Genomic DNA, 20,746 nt, shown 5'->3' with positions numbered 1-20,746 from the left:
AAGGTGAGCGTGAGCGCGACAGACGAAGCAAACTATATTTGTAAAACTGCGCAATAAAAGGATGCGCAAATTAAGTGCAACTACGGTAGCAGCCCCATGCCTTTTAAGATCTGAAAGTTGAGAGGTCGGGGGGCGTGGCTGTTTTGTAACTACCTGCGGGAGCTTCACCTTGGCTCGAAAATCCAGCATGGCGCTTCAGTCTCGGGCTTTGGTGGCGGCGAAGTGGCTGGCCGATGCAGTGAAAAGCAATCGGATCGGACCCGGCCTGCGGGTCCTGGACACCTCCTGGTATCTGCCGAAGCTCAAGCGGGACGCCCGAAAGGAATTCAAGGAGAGGCACATTCCCGGCGCCTCGTTTTTCGACATCGACCGGTGCTGTGACAGGACTTCTCCCCTGGATCACATGCTGCCCACCGAGAACGAGTTCGCGGATTATGTGGGCTACCTGGGCATCGGGAACGATACCCACGTTGTCGTGTACGACGCCAGCGACTTCGGGAGCTTCTCGGCGCCGCGGGTGTGGTGGATGTTCCGGGTGTTCGGGCACAGCTCGGTGTCGCTGCTGGACGGCGGGTTCAAGAACTGGATCCGGGAAGGACACCCCGTCAGCTCGGAGTACTCCAAACCCGTGCCTTCGGAGTACCGGGCGACACTCAAGCGCTCTTGGGTAAAGACGTACGAGGATATGCTGGATAATCTAGAGACCAAGCAGTTTCAGGTGGTGGACGCCAGACCCGAAGGCAGATTCCGGGGAATCGAACCAGAACCGAGAGACAGTACGTATCAACTTGTTAGATCCCCAATATGAGTTTTTACAGTGTCTCCAGAATACGACACCTTTCATATCCCTGCATCCAGAGGCTGTGAGTGTCAAGTCTAGTTTCCCTGGAAAATGTCAAAGATCAAAATGAAATGGGCAGTGCAGTCTAGAACAATCTTTTGCACACTCATTTTTATTATAATCCGTGAGACATGGCGACAGTACCGAATTCCATTTTTTTAAATGACCGATTCCTTTAATTTAAAGTTATAGTATTAAAGCAAATTGAAACGAAACGCCGGTTTGTGATAGGTAAGGAGCGCCGTTCTACCCAACATGTTGAGTGGATGTCATTGTCGTCGGACAGGGTGTGCTGAAAATGTAGTTTTGGACGGAGACACCTCGGACACACCTGTCTGTGAATACAATAACCTTTCACCTAAAACTCGTCCACGATAACCAGTGTAATAATGAACCATTCCGACTTTGCGAGTCCAGTATTGGTAGTCGGAGGCAGTTCTGTCTGCTGGGTTCATGCACGGCACAGCTTAACCCTGGAATTGGAGACGAAAAACAATATTCAGTTAAGGGTGAATTCGAGCTGTCTTATCTCGGAAGCGTACTTTGATTTGAGCAGAGTAGCTGACTTGGCTATTAACTGTTCTTCTGTTTACTTCAAGTCCACTGATAATGGACTGAAGCACCTCTCTGCGGTCAGACCTTTCGGAACCCAAAGAAATAGGGCTGGCTTCATTTTATTTACCTCCACATGCTCTGAGCACTTCCTTGTTTTATGAGGTGCATGCTGATGATCTAGCAGCAACAGGAATGATGGATCGCTTTCATATCTTAAAAACGTAAAACCTGGTCCGCGCTTTTAAATAATCCGTTTGGGAAGGCCTGGGTAAACTGAGAAAGACAAACAGACGACGTGTCCAATTAAGTCACACAGAGATCGGGTGGGACCAAAAATAGAGTATCCTTTAACTCTCAATGACCCGATGTTTGCTTTCTTGAAATATTATTTGCTTAATTGATCATTTACTTAAATATTACAGGTCCAACAGGTGGTTTAGGGTGACCTGTGAGGTTAACTGGGTTAGGGCTGTGCAGGACCAGAATTGGAAACCCCTGCTCTAAACAGGCCCTGTGTGCTGGTGCCCATGTGCACGATGGGTTGGTGTCTGGGGCAGGCTGTGTGTTGCCGAGACTTTTAGCAGTAATAAGTGTGTTTTATTATTGGAGGGATGGTCTTAACCCTGCTCATCTGTCCGTGCATTGTTCTGCGCTAAATAATAAGCAGCCTATAACTTCCCAGCTCCAGTATCTGGAATGAGCCTGCAGAATTCAAAACCTGAAATATGCCACAGCTCTGTGTAACAGGTCCTGTCCTTGCGTCTGCACTTTAGTGTTAAATATGTGTTCTAAACAGGAAACTGCTGTGTTCTTTCAACTGCATCTTTTTCACTGGTGTAGGAAAAGTATTTCTTCCTCGTATGGGCTGAGGTGCCGACTTAAAGTCAGTTCATTTCTCTTCCCTTCTCTCTCCCTTCACAGCACGTTGTCACAGAGCGCTTAATTTAATGTAGTCAGGTGGTGTTCGACAGTGTGTGTGTGCGCGCGCAATGCTGGGAAGGGTCGTGTGTGTTTTGCTGGGATCAGTGTGTGGGAGTGGGGCGCGGGAGTGGGGGGATGAGAGAGTGGGGAGCGAGAGATTGGAGAGTGGGGAGTGAGAGATTGGGGAGTGGGGGGTGGGAGAGTGGGGAGCGAGAGATTGGGGAGTGGGGAGTAAGTGGGGAGGGGGTGAGAGAGTGGGGAGTGGGTGAGGGGAGCAGGTGAGAGAGTGGGGAGTGAGAGAGTGGGGAGCGAGAGATTGGAGAGTGGGGAGCGAGAGATTGGAGAGTGGGTGAGAGAGTGGAGAGTGGGTGAGGGGAGCAGGTGAGAGAGTGGGGAGCAGGTGAGAGAGTGGGGAGCAGGTGAGAGAGTGGGGAGTGGGTGAGAGAGTGGGGAGTGGGTGAGAGAGTGGGGAGCGGGTGAGAGAGTGGGGAGTGGGCGTGGGGAGCAGGTGAGAGAGTGGGGAGGTGGTGAGAGAGTGGGGAGTGGGTGAGGGGAGCAGGTGAGAGAGTGGGGAGCAGGTGAGAGAGTGGGGAGTGGGCGTGGGGAGCAGGTGAGAGAGTGGGGAGCGGGTGAGAGAGTGGGGAGTGGGTGAGAGAGTGGGGAGTGGGCGTGGGGAGCAGGTGAGAGAGTGGGGAGGTGGTGAGAGAGTGGGGAGTGGGTGAGGGGAGCAGGTGAGAGAGTGGGGAGCGGGTGAGAGAGTGGGGAGTGGGCGTGGGGAGCAGGTGAGAGAGTGGGGAGGGGGTGAGAGAGTGGAGAGTGGGTGAGGGGAGCAGGTGAGAGAGTGGGGAGTGGGTGAGAGAGTGGGGAGTGGGTGAGGGGAGCAGGTGAGAGAGTGGGGAGCAGGTGAGAGAGTGGGGAGCAGGTGAGAGAGTGGGGAGTGGGTGAGAGAGTGGGGAGTGGGTGAGAGAGTGGGGAGTGGGCGTGGGGAGTGGGTGAGAGAGTGGGGAGTGAGAGAGTGGGGAGCGGGGGAGTGATAGAGTGGGGAGCGAGAGATTGGAGAGTGGGGGGTGAGAGAGTGGAGAGTGGATGAGAGAGTGGAGAGTGAGAGAGTGGGGAGCAGGTGAGAGAGTGGGGAGCAGGTGAGAGAGTGGGGAGTGGGTGAGAGAGTGGGGAGTGGGTGAGAGAGTGGGGAGTGGGTGAGAGAGTGGGGAGTGGGTGAGAGAGTGGGGAGTGGGCGTGGGGAGCAGGTGAGAGAGTGGGGAGCAGGTGAGAGAGTGGGGAGCAGGTGAGAGAGTGGGGAGCAGGTGAGAGAGTGGGGAGCAGGCGTGGGGAGCAGGTGAGAGAGTGGGGAGCGGGTTAGGGAGTGGGGAGCAGGTGAGAGAGTGGGGAGCGGGTTAGGGAGTGGGGAGTGGGGAGTGGAGAGTGGGTAAGAGAGTGGGAGTGGGCGTGGGGAGCAGGTGAGAGAGTGGGGAGGGGGTGAGAGAGTGGGTGGGGGAGTGGGGAGCGAGCTTGCTCAAGCCAGTCTGGGACCTGTGCTCTCGCGCTGGAGAGTGCCCCGCTCGAGCAGGGCCTGGGCCAGCCTCTGCAGGAGGCCGGGAGCTGAGACACTAACACAGATCCTCCGTGTTCTTCCTCCGCCCCGCAGACACAGAACCGGGCCACATCCCCGGCTCCACCAGCATGCCCTTCCTCTCCTTCCTGAGCCCCTCGGGCCACGAGAAGCCCCCCGAGGAGCTGGCCGAGATGTTCCGCGAGGCCGGGGTGGACCTGCGGCTGCCGCTGACCGTGACCTGCGGCTCGGGGGTGACGGCGTGTCATGTGGCCCTGGCGGCCTTCCTGTGCGGACACCCGGAGACGGCGGTGTACGACGGGGCCTGGTCGGAGTGGTACACGAGGGCCCTCCCGGAGCACGTCATCTCTGAGGGCAGGGGCAAGCACGTCTGAAGACGGGGTTTTTTGGGGTTTTTTGGGGTGTGGTGGGGTGGGGGGGCAAGTCTATTGAGCTGCCAATTTTCCTGCAAGCTACAGAGCTCCGCTACATGAGACGGAGTCGCCTTCGGGGTGCGAGAGACACAATACCAAGCACAAAACGGAGCAGGCACAAACAAGGCAGTGGCGTGCTCTTGTGTGTGGGAGTGTCATTTAGGCTTGAGGCAGATGCCACTTTATTTTGGGGGTGCTTGTTGTAAAATAGCAGGGCTCTGTGCGTCCATAATTGGACGTTTATTGTTGGAAGCTCAGATCCTCCTGATTATCTAGCATTTGCTACTTTGCACTAACAAAAAAGCACCCTTTTCTCTCTTTCCTTTACTGCAGGGTGTTTCCATTCTAGGCTTAATTGATTAGTCCTTTGCAATGGTCCCGGGTCCTGATTTTTTTTTCCCCTGTTTTCAAGCTGTTAAAGGTAGTCTTCTAGCAACTGAAAATATGTTTGACAGGTTTAATGAAGCCAATTTAATTAAGTTGAGGCTGCAGTTGCTTCCAGACTCGGGTGTCAGGCAGAGTCTCTGGAGCAGAATTGGGAGGCTCTTGTATTTCGTCGTCTTTTTTATTCTTTCCCGTCATCTCTCCGTCTCAGGGATAGACAGCCTCTGCTATCATTTCTTTGCCACGTGTGAGCTGCAGCTCGTTATACGCTGAAGTGGCCTTTAGCATGAGAGAAGTTAACTGTTAAAAAGTCCCGGCTGGATCAAAGACCTGGAAAGGATTTGGAGCGGACTAGCCAAGGGAAGAGAGCCTGGGCCTGCACATTTCTATAGACACTGCCCGGCCCAGGGCGTTCCAGTCCAAGTCTTCCTGAAGCTGAGGTCCGCAGGTTTGCGTTCCAGCTGAGCTCTTGTTTGTTTTAACTGGGTCACGCATTGCACTTTCCACTTGGTTCCAAACCTAAAAAAAACAGTTCAGAAAGGTTGATGCGAGATGTGAACTCGCCTGACGACGTTCTCGCGTCCCTCGAAAAGTGCCACTTCGTCGGAGCAGCAAAATGAGGAAGGTCTAATTTGTTGTTTTATTAGCTTATTGCAGGGGCTTAACTAAGTAGCCCAGAGTCTGGCTGGAAAGAAAACCTGCGGACGTTTGGGGGGCACCGGTAACAAGATTTGGGATTCCTGTTCTGTCCGGGAATTCCTCGGAATTCTCCTCCTGTGAGAACATGAAGCCTTCTCCCTCCGCCCCTGCCCGCCTGTCTCGCACAGGATGCTGGAGATCCTTCCTCTTTTCTTTTAATACCGTGTCTGGGTTTCCTTGCTGACTTCGCAGGTGTTGGAGGGATCGGGGTTTACGGGCTTCTCTTGAACTCTCCTGTTAAATCATCCAGTAAGTAATCTTGTAATAAAATCATTTGTACACATGTAGTGACAGATGTGCAAGCCTCTGTGTCTGTGTTCACTGCAGGTCTGGTCCGAACCTCAGGCATTTGTCATTGCGTTCCTGTGTCTGGGGTAATCATATGATGGATTCCTCTTATGCCAGTCGTCCTCAGTCCGAGTTTTAGAGGGCCTGTTCATCTGCTGGTTCTTTTGGTCCAACTGGGTCCTTAATCAGCTGGGCTAATTGCTGTTGTGGTTGACCCACTTGCTAATTTAAACGATTCTCCGTGTCCAGTCCTTGGGGTGAAAAACGCCTCCGTTGAAGCGCATAGTTTATCCAACAATGTCAACACCGAGACGTTGGGACTGTCTCTCCCCGGTCTTGATGAATTAGAATTTGCTTTTCTTGCTCATTTCAGCTTATAGTCCTGAACCTCGTTAATTAGCACGGGGTTCGTAGCCATTACAGACCTTGCTCGGCTTTTTCAGAGCTGAAAGCAAATTTGAAAGAAAGGCCTCTGACAGAAAATTGAAATAAATTAGCCTGTGATTAAGAACTCTGTAACAAACACCTGAGCCAGGGGTTACTCAGGATTGAGAACCACTGCACTGCAGTGCAGATATATTATTATTTATTAATTCCTTATATTTACATAGTGCTTTTCTATGTAAAACACCCCTCTCAAAGCGCTTTACAGGTAATGAGGACTCCAGTACTTCTTAAAAGACACCGATGGCACTATCTGCTGAAAGGGCATCAATACCTTATCCACGGGAAGAAAAATAGTTACAATTCCTAGTTAATTGCTTCCATTTGGCCTAGCGCTTTTTATTGGTAAGGATCTCAAAGGATTTCACAGAAGAGGAGGAGACCTACTTCACCCAATCAAGTACAGCCCCCATCTGAGTGACATACTGTACAATGGCACCTCCAGTACGCAGCAGGCCAAGTGCAGGAGGGAGACCCCGCTTCAGCCTCTGAAAGAATGGGGGGTTCGATTGCATCAGCCCAAATAAAATTTAGCTTTGGATCCGGGGGGGTCACAGTTCTTGTCTTACGAAAACAGCGCCATGGGATCCATGATTATTAAGTCGTCAGGACCAGACATTTAACATCTTGTTTGAAGGAAGACGCCTTCTACAACTTACAAGATCCCAGTCACCTCATGGGACAATGCTTTGGAGATCCTGGGCTTAAGCTTAGAGCGCCACCTACTGGTCCTCTAATATCACTCACAACAGCAGCCTGATTTTCTGTGAGGGTTTCCCATGCTGGCACTGACCAGGCCTGGCCTTGGCTGATGAGATCAGAGTGCAAACAGGCGATGCCAAAGTTGGGTCCGCAATGCAGGAATGCGTAGCTGTTTTTCCGAACTCGGTTGCTCCAATGTACTGTATGCAATAGAAGCTACGGTGGGGGTGTGATGACACATTGCTTTTAATAGCTGTAGGAGATGGCTATGTGGCATTACAGTAGAAAAATGCAATGGGAAAAATCTTGGAAAGTTATTCCAGGTGGGTTGTGGGTACCCTGACATGAGACAAGGCAAGGTAGCCACCACCTGTCGGAAACACATGGGAAGTGGTCCCTCTAGTGGCTGCTCTGGGCATATGAGCATCTTCAATTAAAGAGGCTTCAATATTTCAAAAAAAAAAACAACAATAAAAGAAATAATGTCCTGAAAAGGTAAGCAAACGTATCTTTATTTTTCTTTTGTTATAAGATAACATTTGTGGCACTAAAATGGTCTTGCTGATGATGGCGTCAAGCCTTACAAAATTCAACTGATTTCCAGACATTTAGTCCTGTCCCTGTCATTTGTGCCCGTAGGAGTCATTCACAGATACATTTCCCTGAGTTTTTAGGGTCTAGCGTGATGATCCCAGCATGCTAAAATGGGGGGCTGGAGATCAAGCATGTGAGGCTTCTGGACCTGGCGGCTTCTCCTGCTTCCTCTGCCTCTAAAGGGAGCTTGGCGTAACTTCGGCTCTCAGGGGGGGTGGGGGGTCATGGGACCTCTTTCCCTCGCCTTCGGACAGGATCAGCTCGGGCGGGGCCCTGCGGAACCACTCGCCCCAGGACCCGTCGTACACCGCCACGTCGGCCTCGCCACAGAGGGCGGCGGCCAGCACCGCGTGGCAGGCCGTGACCCCTGACCCGCAGGTCACCGCCAGGGGCCGCGACAGGTCCAGCCCCTTTCCGCCGCACAGCTCCTGGATCTGGGAGGGAGGCTTGAAGAACCCAGGCGGGGTTAAGAAGTCGTAGAAGGGGATGTTCACTGAGCCGGGGATGTGGCCAGGTTCCACGCCTGGAAGAGAGAGGAAACCAAAGGCCCACAGAGGACTGAGATAACAAAGCACCCAGGTGGCATAGCGGCGCAGTGGTTGGCGTTGCTGCCTCACAGGGTCGAGGCCCTGGGTTCAGTTCCTGGAGTGCTGTCTGTGTGGAGTTTGCATGTTCCCCTCCCCCCGTTTCCTCCTACAGTCCAAAGGCCTACTGGTAGGCTTCTGGGAAAACTGGCCCTGGTGTGTGTGTGTGTCTGTGTGTGCCCTGTGATGGACTGACGTCCCATCCAGGGTGTACCCTGCCTTGTGCCCGTTGCATGCTGGGATAGGCTCTGGCTCCCCCATGACCCTGAATGGCAGGAAACAAGAGTATGAGTGTATATATATATTATATAATAATTATATGGATTCATGCAATTTCCTCTTTGTTAGGGTCCCCACGACCTTTGAGTCAGTTGACGAGCTCCCTCTCGGCACTTAATGACGTTCACCTCCCTGTTTGGCTCTGTGCCTTACGTGAAAGTGGTCTCACCCTGAGGCAGGATAAGAGACGAGAGAAGAAAGAAGAAGAGAGAAACGGAAACAGCCAACGGGACGACAGGTTAATGGTTTTTTCCAGCCAGCGAGGACGAATTCTCTGATGCCTAGCTCTGACGCAAAGATCTAGCAGTCAAGCTGTTAAAGCTTCTTCAGGAATAGGCTGCCCAGCCATTTTATTACAGCTGCTTCTTCCAGCTCCTTTGTGGAACAAACTTTCTCAGTCATGTCGTTAAAGCTGATTCTTCGAGATACTTGAAGGAAACAAATTGGCCAGTCATGTTGCTGAAGCTGTTTCTCTAGTATCCTGAAGGAACGCACTTCTCACACATGTAGTTAAAACTGATGATCTGGGATCCTTTGTCAACAAACTGCCAAATCAAATAGTTTGGATCTGATCCTCTCGAGATTCTTCAGGAAACGACTAACCATCTGCAGCCAAAGCAAGAAAGAACACATGGACTCCTTGTCTGTAACCTTCATGAGCAGCTTGTTACAGACTCCTACGACTCTTTGAAATCCAGATTTTGTTGGGGTTTTTTTTAATTTTCCGGGTGAGAGATGTCTTTTTTCTTCACCGACTTGACCCCTTACACATGCAAGACCTGCGAGTATCATGATAGACCAGACATCAACCCAGAGAGTAACCGGAGACTCCTCACCTTCCATGGGCTCTGGCTCCGTTCCTCTGAATCTGCCAGGTGTTTTCACGTCGAGCAGCTGAAAGGCCCTCTGCTCCAGGTTTTCCAGGATGTCCCCGTAGCTCTTCACCCGGGAAGCCTCGAGTTTCGCCACGAACGTCACCGGCTTGGGTTCTGAGTGCTCCCCGGTGACCGGGTATCCTTCCCGGATCCAGTTGATCAACCCGCCATCCAACACCGACACCGCCCGGTGCCCAAACACCCGGAACATCCACCACACCCGGGGCGCCGAGAAGCTCCCGAAGTCGCTGGCGTCGTAAACCACGACGTGCGCGTCGTTGCCGATGCCCAGTTTCCCCACGTAGGCGGCGAACTCGCTCTCGGTTGGGAGCATGTGGTCGAAGGGGGACCCTCTGTCGGAGCAGGCATCGATATCGAACAGCGAGGCTCCGGGTATGTGTCCCGGCTGCCTGAATTCCTTCTCGGCATCCCGGTTCATCTCCGGCAGGTACCACGATGCGTCTAAAATGTGAAGATTGGGTCGGCTGCCCGGGTCTTGGAGTGCTCTCCAGAGCCATTGCGCCGAGACGAGAGCTGACATTTGGAAATGCCGGGCACGTTGAAGGATTTGCTGTGGTGTCAAGTCAGGAGGGTTCTGCTGCTGGATTTTGCTTCACCGTATCTCATACGTTTGGGGTTCAACGTCTACCGCGGAGGCTTCGCCCACCTATCCGAAGATAAGACCGTGAAGCAGACGAATTAAATAAGATAATTAAAGGCGCTTGAAGTGTGAGCTGAGAAGATAGGCCCGAGGCTAAGCTCAGGGCGTTTGCTTAAGGCGCTCCTAAAAAAGAATTATTTGTGCACCGCCAGAATTCATTTGGTTTTTACGAAAAAACAAGAACAACGACAATCTTGAGACCAGTTGCATGTTTTTATCTGGTTTATGCTGGCACACGGTGAAACGACATAACGGAACTGTAAAATGAACCACGGAAGCAGAAAAATAAAAAGATGAAACATTATAGAGAAAATTAAGAGGCAGAGTAGCGTAGGTGCACCTGTGATGCCATAAATGGAGAAAGAGGTGAGGTTCTTTTCCTTTTTCTGTGCTTCGGGAGATCTGTCCAGGTGTGCACAACTGTCCCAGAGCTACTACAAAACTCACACCACAGTAGCCCACTCGTGTTCATGTTCGCAAAGGTGTTAGTTGTAAAAGCACTTTGTAGTAGATAGTCCTAAAATCATAGTTTTAATAATAATTAGTCATTCCTGACAGTGATCCAGAGCTTTTCTGGGCACTCCACTCAAAGTGCTGTACAGGTCATGGGGAATCCCACCATCACCACCAGTGTGTACCCCCACCTGGATGATGCCCCAGTCCGCTCCCCACACACCAGCTCTCAGTGGGGAGGAGAGCAGAGTGATGGAGCCAGTTCACAGATGGGGATTGTTAGCAGGCCATGATTGGTAAGGGCCAGGGGGAAATTTGGCCAAGACACCAGGGTAACACCCCTACTCTTTTTTTGAGAAAAGCTTGGGAGAGTCAGAACCTTGGTGTTATGTCTTATCCAAAGGACGCCGCCTTTTTTACAGTATAGTCTAGCGTTCACAAAAATATCACAATAAGATAATATAATCTAGCAGATTTTCTGCAGGTCAAAAATACCCACTATGCCTTCCTCTAAATCTCTTTCTAGATCTCGTCTGTCATTCCTGCTCCTTGCCCCCTTCTCTCACTCAAGTGAGAATGCTCACTTAACCAGCATTCTGTCTCTTCACAGCGATCTGTTCCAAGACCAGGCTTTCTAATCACCTCCTATTCCTCTACAGATGTCATCGTTATAATATAATTCCCAAAGCATTTCGCCTGAAATTGAACACTTTTTCCTTTGACTCTGATGCCACCCAGAGTAACGGTCAGAAACTCACACCCGAATTAGGCTCCACAGCCAAAACGTTGTGTTTCCTTTCTTCTCTTTTCAGCATGGAATAAACGTTTAACGTGTTCCTTTGAGACCTAAAGTATGTCTGTTTCACAAGTGAGTACACAGACTAAGCTAAAAAAAAAAGCTGATTAAAAATACACCAACTAAGGGCTTAGTAAGATTAAGTAAATAAATGCCAAGTAGAACTAAAATCAGAAGACAAGGGGGGACCGAGAAACTATACATACAAGTGAATCTCTGCTTTTTTCGGAGGAACTGTACCTTTAAGACTGATTTAACTGATTGCGTCATTGAGCAGCTCTTAAATGACGTCACACTGAGAACGTTCCAGAATCCAGTCATGCGTTTATTTTAATTAGAGCCCAAATCTTTGATCTACTAATGAGAATTATCAGTTGTGAGTGTGTAAAATTCACGGCGTAGCTAAAACAACAGACATTGTAAAGGCTGTGGTTTCTTCCATAAGTCGTTCCAAAACGAAATTAAACTCCAGCAACTTCCTACTTCAGTCGACACGGAACCGGTTCAATCTGGTTTGAATGTAAGATTTAGGAGTCCGAAAAAGAGCCTGATTTAGTTGGTTTTTTTAAATAACTTTTTCACAGCTCTAAAGTATCCCTGAACAAGCTACTTTAATTTTTCAGGACTGTCACGTGTATTTTCTACTGAGGTTGTAATGATATTATTTATTGCGGACTCCTCACTTTCCACCCTTCTCGTGTTCGCCAGTTTAAAATCTAGCGCGAATCGGCGCTTTGCTATCGCGGGCCGCGCGGGGGGAGGAAGAGTTGACGCGCCGCCATGTTGAGAGTGGCAGAGCCCGGAGCTCACGTCCGCATATATTAATAAGACAATCCACTGTATGAAGCTATTGTGCAGCAGTTCACTCAAACTCATGAAAATGAGTAACTGCACAACAATAATGCGACCATTCACCCTCTAGAAAGGTAAGATACTGACACAATCTTGGTAGTTGAAACGGTGACGAAGAAAAATAACCCCGGCCGCGCTCGGGTGTTTTTGACACACCCAGCATGGCCGCTGACTCCAGCAGCCTGGCGCGGAGCTGTCTGGGAGGAGCGCCTGAAGGTCCTCGGAGGAGAGGGGGGCCAATTAAGGAGGTCCTTGCGTTCGCCATATTGGTGTGCAATTTTATTTAATTACCTTCGCGTAGTTTTGACAGCGTCGTTACCGAGTGGTGCTGATGGTGCAAGGAGGCGATCACAGGGTGCGCGAAAGAGCAAGTGGTTTGACAAATAACAACAACAAGAAGAACAACAACAACAACATCAACAACAACAATAGCAGTGGAGGTTTAAATACAAACAGCAAAAAAGAGCGCTGCAATCGCGGATAATAATCTTTTTTTTTGGTCATTTGAGTCGAAAGGTAAGCGCTTTGCTCGAAGCGGGACAGGAGTTCATGTACCATCTCCCTGATTGCCTTGGAAGAGAGAGAGAGGGAGGGAGGGGAACGGAGAACGCACTGACGTCCCAGCGTTTCTCGTCTTGCTTTTTACAGCGCCGTTTTACATTTCGGTTTTGCACTCTCGATCAGCACAATTAAAAATATATATATATAAGATCAGTGGGTGCGGAGAAACTCGGGGTACGATGTGCAGAGCCGACGAGCGGGGCGAGACGGACGGGGTGACGTAACCGGGGGGCTCTGGCGTGGTTGCCCAGCTCAGGGGAAGCGCTTTGAGCTCAGGAGTCGCCATCTGTACCCGCCAGAGCACAGGCGACTAAAAACGGACACAAACACAAGGGATCAATATTATTACATTACAGCCTGAGTCCAATCTGGGTCCCAGATGACTAAGTCATCGTTACTTTGAAATAAACACCCCGTGTTTATTTTTTTTTTGTGTAGCTGAAAGTAATCTTTTGTCCCGAAGTCAATACTCTTGATCATGGTTTTTGTGGTTGTGTTTTTATTTTTGTATTAGGGGATCTATGAGGAATGTTGGTGTGTTAAATTGTGTTTTCTCTCCCCCCACCTCTTAGCGCCGACTGGCAGCGTTCATGAGTAGCCATGTCTGGTATCGCTCTGAGTAGGCTGGCGCAGGAGCGGAAAACGTGGAGGAAAGATCACCCATTTGTGAGTTTTCACTTTTTGCTTTATCTGATAACACTCCGCCCTGAAAACACGGAAGACTCTGCTTTCATGTTTTGTTTCCTTTAACTTCTTAAGACTCCTTGTGTCAAAGTGGTTTTTGGTTCTGTCTTCTATCTTCTGGTGTCTGGTTTAATGACTCAATTAAGCAATTCAATTCATCATTTTGATAACGAGACCTATACATGGAATTTCTTTAGGTCTTTCACAGTTGATGGCTGAAGAGCGCACCAGTAAAAGTACACTACCTTTTAAACACCTTCACGGTGGGTTGGCATGCTTAACAATGATAAATTAAATCATAATTCATTAGATCGCCTATGGAAGTGAGAGATCAGGTGGAACAAAAACCAGAAACTAGGTTTTCCCGGGAGTGAACTTTTGACACCCCTTTGTTACACGCCTTGCTACTGTTCATGTCAGACTCTTGTCGGGTAACTGTCTGTTTTCCCCTGAAGAGCAGCGTGTGATTTAGTTGGGGAAAAAAAACAACATTTCTGGCTGTAGGCTTGTGAATGTAATAAAAGCGAAAGCTTCCAATGGCAGTTTCCATATGAAAAAATCAGTGGATGGACTGTGACTGATCCCTACTACATTACAGTAAGCCCGTCCCACCCCCACCCCCCCATAAATGTGGTCTTTTCTTCTGGGCTCTTCCCTGTCCTGTGTTAGTAGTGTCAGCTTTCTGCAGGAGCTTCTCTGCAAGGGCATGTAGGAGATAAAGCTGTACTTTTGTGTCCATTTGTGTTTGTTGTGATTCCCGTTTCCAGTACTGTTTCAAACTACGCCCCTCATCAGCTGCCTTGAGAAGTTTTTTCACAACTTGTATTTTTATGTGGCACTAGAATAGGTTTTAGAAGCAGTCTACAGAGAAATGGCGATAAACTTCATTATGGGCACATAAGGAATATGTAATAATTGGATTATTGCATATACATCTGAAGATACTAAAGCATTAAAGGAAATGGAACTGAGATATCCAATACTTGAGGGTCTCCACCTCCCCACAGGGCTTTGTCGCTGTTCCCACGAAGAATCCCGATGGCACGCTGAATCTGATGAACTGGGAATGTGCTATTCCTGGGAAAAAAGGGGTAAGTGACGCATCCAGTTCGGTTTTCCCAGACTCCCGGGCAAACCCCTCTGTTACGATTTTATGGTGCAGACTGAAAGCTCCCGGTTCCAGACCAGGATGCACCACATCTCCTCTGTGTTTGAGAGCCCGGTAGACAAGATGGATAATGGGCCAGCAGCCAGATCACTCTGCAACTCACAAGTGGCAGCCCACTGAAGCTCAGCAGGTGTGAGCCTGGTCAGTACCTGGATGGGAGACCTCCTGGGGAAAACTAAGGTTGCTGCTGGAAGAGGTGTTAGTGGGAACAGCAGGGGGCGCTCACCCTGCGGTCCATGTGGGTCCTAATGCCCCAGTATAGTGATGGGGACACTATACTGTAAACAGGCGCTGTCCTTCGGATGAGACGTAAAACCGAGGTCCTGACTCTCTGTGGTCATTAAAAATCTCAGGGCGTTTCTCGAAAAGAGTAGGGGTGTAACCCTGGCGTCCTGGCCAAATTTCCCATTGGCCCTTACCAATCATGGCCTCCTAATAATCCCCATCTCTGAATTGGCTTCATTACTCTGCTCTCCTCCCTACTGATAGCTGGTGTGTGGGGAGAGTACTGGTGCACTATGGCTGCCGTCACATCATCCAGGTGGGGCTGCACACTGGTGGTGGTGGAGGGGATCCCCATTACCTGTAAAGTGCTTTGAGTGGAGTGTCCAGAAAAGCACTATATAAGTGTAAGCAATTATTATTATTATTATTATTATTATTATTAATTGTCTCCGTGCTTTATAGGGGACAGCCTAATCGTGGGGCATAGCACCAGCACATCCTCTGACCTTAGTACAGACTGATTATGGGAAATTGCTTTCTACATAAGTGAGGGATTCCTTTATCCACTACCCAATCCATGAATGACCTGAGCTCCCAGTAAAGGTGTAGGGGCAAGTGCAATAAGTGATGAAGAAAGATATAAGATGTGAAAAAGGGGTTAACTAATTTCTTTCTGCACTAAGATTTCTCGTAACACAAGACATTCCATTCTGTGCTTAGGCACCTTTGAGTTCTGGCAGGGATAGGAGTTAATTGAAATGAAATTCCAAGTGCAAGATAAAGACCCCTCCCCCCCCCCCCCACTAAGGAAAGATAAACCTGACCATTAAAAGTGTTCAAGGTCTTGGGAATGTTCAAACACAGGTGGCCCCCCATTACCATGGTAACAATTTGCATCAGAAGCAGCTGAAATTTGCCATATAAACTGGAAGTTTTGTACCGATATTTCAAGCAGTTCTTTGGTCTTATTGTCCCTTGCATGCAATAAACTCAGTTGTTTAAACCTCTTCTCGGGTTCCACAACTTATTTGTCTGTTACTACAGTGGTCATTATTTACAAAAATTAAGGGGTATGTGCAGTTGTAGGGGATGAGGCGATTGTGGAGAGAGTAAACTTTGCAGGTTCTGGTACTCTATGAGGGTCACCCAACAAGTGTTGGGTGAAATTTACCTGTTTGTGTTTTTGTAGTAAGCAAGTAAAGCTGTCATTTTGCAAGCATGTCAATTTTTACCATGTTACCTAGGAGTGTAAAGAGAACAAAAACTGCACACAAAAAAATGGAACCACCTCAAAGCTGACGAGCCCCCTGTCTTCTGAAGCAGGGGTGTCGCGCTCATATTCCTGAAGGCCTGTTAAACGCTGGTTCTTCTGTCATCTAAACTCTTGGCCAGATTAAATACAGTGATTTTAACCAGGCGCTGAGGCGTTTTATAGGTAACTGTAACCTTAATGAAGTGAACGTTTTTGACTAGTTAACAATTAAAGACCTTAAAAAAAAAATGCTGTACATTGTCTGAGTAAGAGAGATGATTACTTACAGTCATTTTATAGATATTGTTGTAACGCAAATCTTGGAAGTTGAACAGTACTTTGAGTGGATGTTCAACATGTTTTAAAAACGCCTTTCTGCAAGGTCGGGCACGTTCCGTTTGTGGAGTTTTGCGATATTGAAAGGGGTTATTAATGGATACAATTTATTGGCAGACGCTGTGGGAAGGTGGCCAGTACAAGTTGAGGATGCTGTTTAAGGATGATTATCCCTCGTCTCCTCCAAAATGTGAGTATTTTCTTGGCATGGGAGAAGGGAGAGAGCTGATAAAACTGGCTTATTCCGAGGAAACAGCGAAGGAGCGGTTTATATCAACAGCACGTTCTCCAGCACCGACCGATCATGAGCAGAGTGCTCAGATTTATTAGAACCTCCCATGATTTCATTTGAGCTTTTCACGCATCCTTAGTTATTAATTATGACAGAAATATGGTTTTTCTCATGCTCTTCATTCAAAGGATTTTAAACTAAAAGCACACTTGGTTTTTGGTGTGTATTGAGACGTTACGCTCATTATATTTTTTGGAAGATGGAATTCTGCCCAGCCAGCCAGCTTCTTCAAAGTGAAATAAATAATATTTAACGTTTTCTGCTTATGAATTATTCTCCCTTATTCAGTGAATGTGTGGTTTAAAGAAACATGTGTTTCACTGTTGGCCATTTTTGTCTAAATGACTTTTGCTATAAAGAGAGTGAAGTCTCTCTTGGAAGATTGTGTTTATCCAGCACAAGTTGAGAGATCCTACACAGATCGACAGCTGTGAATTCTCCTGTGGCCTGGCACCATACAGAGTTACCTTACTGGGTTGTGGCTTGTCTGTTTGATAGATATGAACTCTACTGAGTACATGTAATCTTAGAAAATCCCTGCCATGGCCAGACATCTTCCCTGAGCATCCTGCATCTAATATGGTCTGTGGGCGTTGGTGGACCACAAGCTCTTGTGACTTCCACAAAATCTAATGTATAAGTCCTTATATAATGTATAAGGCGGCATCATGGTTGTATTAAATGTGCTTTATTTTGCCTGTACAGTTCCTCTGTAATGGTACTTGTAATTTTCAATTTGGCTACAGCCTGATGTTACCCCGACACCTTCATTATTTTATAGAACAGAATTTTTATTAATAAGGCGGCTGGAGAGCACAGAGATATACAATGTCTGAGAAGAATACCCCAAAAGAATACATTGTATGCAATACAAAGAAAAGCAAATAGCAGATTATAGCGGGCTTTACACTGAGACAGACCAGGTTATTGAAATTGCAGCCTGAGTCATAACAAACGGATCATTATAATCTTAATCTTTTGTCATTATGACCAGTTTGAAGAGCAAGTGGCAGTCTGCTAGTTTACAAAGTGCGTACTGTTATATATATATACAGTATATGCATCAAATGATTTTACTGACTGAAAATCGAAACTCTTCTGAAATGCTTATGTTGCCATTCTGTAAAATGCTTTCACCAAAAACATTGTGTAGTGGAGAATATCTATTTGTTTCAACAAAATGTGCTTGTATAATGTTTTGACAATTCAGGAATGGTGTCAATCACATCTGCTACAATCATTTTCCTTCTGGTTCAGGTTAAAAAGACACGGGTCTGTTCCGGAGCAGTGCAATTTTTACAGATTTCTAACCGCAGTGTGCTGTAAACGCATATCTCCATGGGAACACAGGCTCTTTGCCAGCTTATGTTTTTACTAATGTCTCGTCCGGAGGTCACCAACCCCAGGCCTGTAGCACCCCAATTCAGGCAGTCTTAGAGGTCATCTGTTTTTAAAGATTAGTAACACCTAAGATGCTAATGATTCAAGTAAGTAGTCTGTTTTTTTTTAAGAGAACTCTGGGTTTTGAGGGATAAAGGATAGATTTGAGTGCGAAATGATCTCTAAATTATGGACCATATTGCCTGTTTAGTTGATCACAATGGAATTGTTCTGTATCTTTACAAAATGATTTAGTGGTGACCTCCAGCACACACTGGACGAGGGCTCTCCACAGCCAGGGAGGGTCCCCTGTGTCCAGAATCGACAGAATTTCACGTAACAACTCATACGGCTGTTGAGCAGTTTTTTTTTGTTTGTTTGTTTGGTGTCAAACAGGCAAGTTTGAACCCCCCATCTTCCACCCCAACGTCTATCCCTCGGGGACTGTGTGTTTGTCCATCCTGGAGGAAGACAAGGACTGGAGGCCGGCCATCACCATCAAACAGGTCAGAGACACAGGGAGTTCATGCTCTGTGAGCTGCAGGCGCTTACAGAAGTCTGTATTGTCTTATGAATAATAAATAAAAAACCCTGCAGCTCGTGTTCCTTTTTCTAAGGACCAGGGGAGATCCCAGTGCTGTTCAACAGGGACATGTCAGCAGGTTCCATTTTAATGGCACCTTGCTGTCAGCGTAAAATATTCTTAAGCTTTTTTTTTTAAAAAAAAAGTGAGAACAAAAGCAGAGAAGTAACACCAAAAAGGGTTACACCCGCTCTCTGTTTTCCTACGTCTGGCGGCGGCGCTGCTGGTGGAACTTTCTGGGGTCACTGTAGTAGACGCGAGGTCGGTGGGCCGTGTGGTCTCAGGGCTGCGCTGCTGATACGGTTCCTCTGGCAGTCCGTATCGCAGGCACAGCAGGTCCCTATTTTCACACCGGGGTGAGAGCTCGTGAAACTGTGACACTGGGGACTCCCAGTTGGGTGGCCCGTGGGTGAGGCTGGGCTTAGTGGGCAAGGGCTGTTTTTAACTCTTGTCTCAACAGTGCCCCCTACAGCTTCCCAGCTGCCCACAGGCGTGTAGTGATGGAGAAGAGATTAGGGCAGATCCCCATTTTGAATCCGTGTTCGCTCGGGCTACTTTGCAATATCGTAAAGTGTATATATAAAGCAGTAACGTCATGGCAACGGAGTCCTGGCAAACGTAGTTTAAACGAGCATTCTTCCGTAGATGAGCTGACATCAGCTGAGATCTTTAAAGACACTGCCCTAGCTCAGAGGACAGCCAGGAATATCCAGTTCTCGATGCTTGTCGTTCCCTGCCTTTCAGATTTTGTTAGGAGTCCAAGAGCTGCTCAACGAACCCAACATACAGGACCCAGCACAGGCTGAAGCCTACACAATATACTGGTGAGTATTCAGACGATGCTTCCACGGCCTAGCTGTGGATTGACAATTTAGTTGTGATTCACGTCAACACCAAGGGCTTTCGACTGGGGGGGCTGGAGTCCCGCAGGCTCTCCTTCTAGCCAAGACCTCGTTTACTTAATCTTTCTCATAATTAGCTTTCGTTGTGGCTCAGCAGTCTGTGGCGGTTCGCGTCAGGGTCCGGTTAACTGACTTGAGAGGCCTGCGAGAAATCAGGGTGAAATCGGGATTAAGCATGTTGCAGCTTGTTGCTAGAGGGCTTAGATCATAAAGCTATTCCTCCATTCACACATAGCCATGAATCTGTTAATTCCCCATGAATTGTCCGCGAATTCCCAAAGATCCCATGTTTGTCATATGGACGCATGTACCCTGTCAGAGGAGTATCCAGCCCTGGTCCTGGTTAGACACAGTGCTTTATGGTTTTACCTTCATTGAAACATTGATAAGCCCTTTAAACTTAATCTTTAAATAACCCATAAGGTGACCCATAAGAATCACTCAGCTGGGGCTCCTCAGGACCATGGTAGGAGACCGCTGAGAGGGTAACCAGTAAGAATAAATGGACTGGAGCTCTCCAGGACCTGGTTTGGAGAGCCCTGCTATAAAACCTGTAGGACTGTGATTGACACTCCTCCTCTGATGGGTTTATCCTGACTTGGGGGGGTTACATGAAAGTCTTTCATCTGTAAACAGACCTTCAAACTTTGTTTTAAGCCACTGCTATAAAACAAGTGATAGTTGTAATGCAAAATGAATAAATCTGAAGTTGAATGCAGAAGGAATAACGTGCAGTATGCCCTTGCATCCCTTTGGCTGTAGTGTATTTTTCACACCTGTTTGCCATTTTCCTTGTTTTTTTTTCCAGTCAGAACAGAATGGAGTACGAGAAGAGGGTGAGAGCACAGGCCAAGAAGTTTGCTCCCACATAGGCCTGAACTCTGACCTTTGCACTTTGACCACAGAAGCCAGCACTTGAGGAAGGAGGAGATGGGACTGGGGAGGGTGACCGGCAGGCACTTGTAAATATATATAAATATAGAGTGAGCTCTGCAGATGTTTTTTTTAATTTTAGCGAGTCGGTGTTTGTGTCTTAATGATTGGCCAAAACATGTAATTATATAAAAAAAATAAAATTCTGATTAAAGTCTTGTTTATTAGTACCAAAAGCTACTTTTCTTTTGTTGTTGTTGTTGTTGTAAGCACATGTTAAAGTGATGGCTCAGATTTAGTCCAGCAACAGGAGAAGCCAGAGCCGTTTAAAGTCAGTAGCTGTGTCCACATGCGCAGGCTGCGAAAGAACGGGTAAAGGTTTATTCAATGCTGAAAAGAAAAAGAGACGCACACCAGAACCGAAAGGTAATCTGCCATCCTTCCCTGGTTTTTGGGTGAGTGATTTCTTCTCCACGCCCGTAGCATTTCTGCTTTCTGGTGAATTTGTTTGCTTTACTGAAGATCCAGTCCTCTCCGGTGTGAAAGCATCCTGACAAGGACAGAAACCTCCCGCAACAG

The 20,746-nt window shown here is 47.9% G+C and overlaps 3 protein-coding genes across 3 annotated transcripts; 2 read left to right on the top strand and 1 right to left on the bottom strand.

Annotated features, from left to right (window-relative positions):
* Positions 1-113: 113 nt before the first annotated feature.
* Positions 114-4,820, top strand: mpst (mercaptopyruvate sulfurtransferase). Its single transcript, XM_088606579.1, has 2 exons — positions 114-776; positions 3,963-4,820. Exons 1-2 carry the CDS (start codon positions 188-190, stop codon positions 4,259-4,261), a joined length of 888 nt encoding a protein of 295 aa, XP_088462705.1. The 5' UTR covers positions 114-187; the 3' UTR covers positions 4,262-4,820.
* Positions 4,821-7,313: 2,493 nt separating this feature from the next.
* On the bottom strand, positions 7,314-9,882 carry LOC148648731 (3-mercaptopyruvate sulfurtransferase-like). Its single transcript, XM_088606577.1, has 2 exons — positions 9,111-9,882; positions 7,314-7,934 (listed from the first exon to the last, which is right to left on the bottom strand). The coding sequence occupies exons 1-2, from the start codon at positions 9,688-9,690 to the stop codon at positions 7,588-7,590; spliced, it is 927 nt and encodes a 308-aa protein (XP_088462703.1). The 5' UTR covers positions 9,691-9,882; the 3' UTR covers positions 7,314-7,587.
* Positions 9,883-12,136: 2,254 nt separating this feature from the next.
* Positions 12,137-20,403, top strand: LOC148648730 (SUMO-conjugating enzyme UBC9-like). The gene is made up of 7 exons (XM_088606581.1): positions 12,137-12,427; positions 13,045-13,138; positions 14,164-14,247; positions 16,255-16,327; positions 18,206-18,315; positions 19,137-19,216; positions 20,103-20,403. Exons 2-7 carry the CDS (start codon positions 13,073-13,075, stop codon positions 20,164-20,166), a joined length of 477 nt encoding a protein of 158 aa, XP_088462707.1. The 5' UTR covers positions 12,137-12,427; positions 13,045-13,072; the 3' UTR covers positions 20,167-20,403.
* The last annotated feature ends 343 nt before the right edge of the window (positions 20,404-20,746 follow it).

This window comes from Lepisosteus platostomus, chromosome 14 (assembly GCF_059453375.1).
Source record: "Lepisosteus platostomus isolate fLepPlt1 chromosome 14, fLepPlt1.hap1, whole genome shotgun sequence".
NCBI classification, from domain to species: Eukaryota; Metazoa; Chordata; class Actinopteri; order Semionotiformes; family Lepisosteidae; genus Lepisosteus; species Lepisosteus platostomus.
This window is presented reverse-complemented; position numbering and strand designations above follow the sequence as displayed.

What these genes read in the sequence shown, in the direction of transcription:
- mpst (XM_088606579.1), top strand. Translation starts at nt 188, where the DNA reads ATGGCGCTTCAGTCTCGGGCTTTGGTGGCGGCGAAGTGGCTGGCCGAT. An exon ending in CGAACCAGAACCGAGAGACA is followed by an intron (nt 777 to 3,962) that starts GTACGTATCAAC and finishes TCCGCCCCGCAG; the next exon opens with ACACAGAACCGGGCCACATC.
- LOC148648731 (XM_088606577.1), bottom strand. Translation starts at nt 9,690, where the DNA reads ATGTCAGCTCTCGTCTCGGCGCAATGGCTCTGGAGAGCACTCCAAGAC. An exon ending in GGAGCCAGAGCCCATGGAAG is followed by an intron (nt 7,935 to 9,110) that starts GTGAGGAGTCTC and finishes TCTCTCTTCCAG; the next exon opens with GCGTGGAACCTGGCCACATC.
- LOC148648730 (XM_088606581.1), top strand. Translation starts at nt 13,073, where the DNA reads ATGTCTGGTATCGCTCTGAGTAGGCTGGCGCAGGAGCGGAAAACGTGG. An exon ending in TCCCTCGTCTCCTCCAAAAT is followed by an intron (nt 16,328 to 18,205) that starts GTGAGTATTTTC and finishes GGTGTCAAACAG; the next exon opens with GCAAGTTTGAACCCCCCATC. An exon ending in CGGCCATCACCATCAAACAG is followed by an intron (nt 18,316 to 19,136) that starts GTCAGAGACACA and finishes CCTGCCTTTCAG; the next exon opens with ATTTTGTTAGGAGTCCAAGA.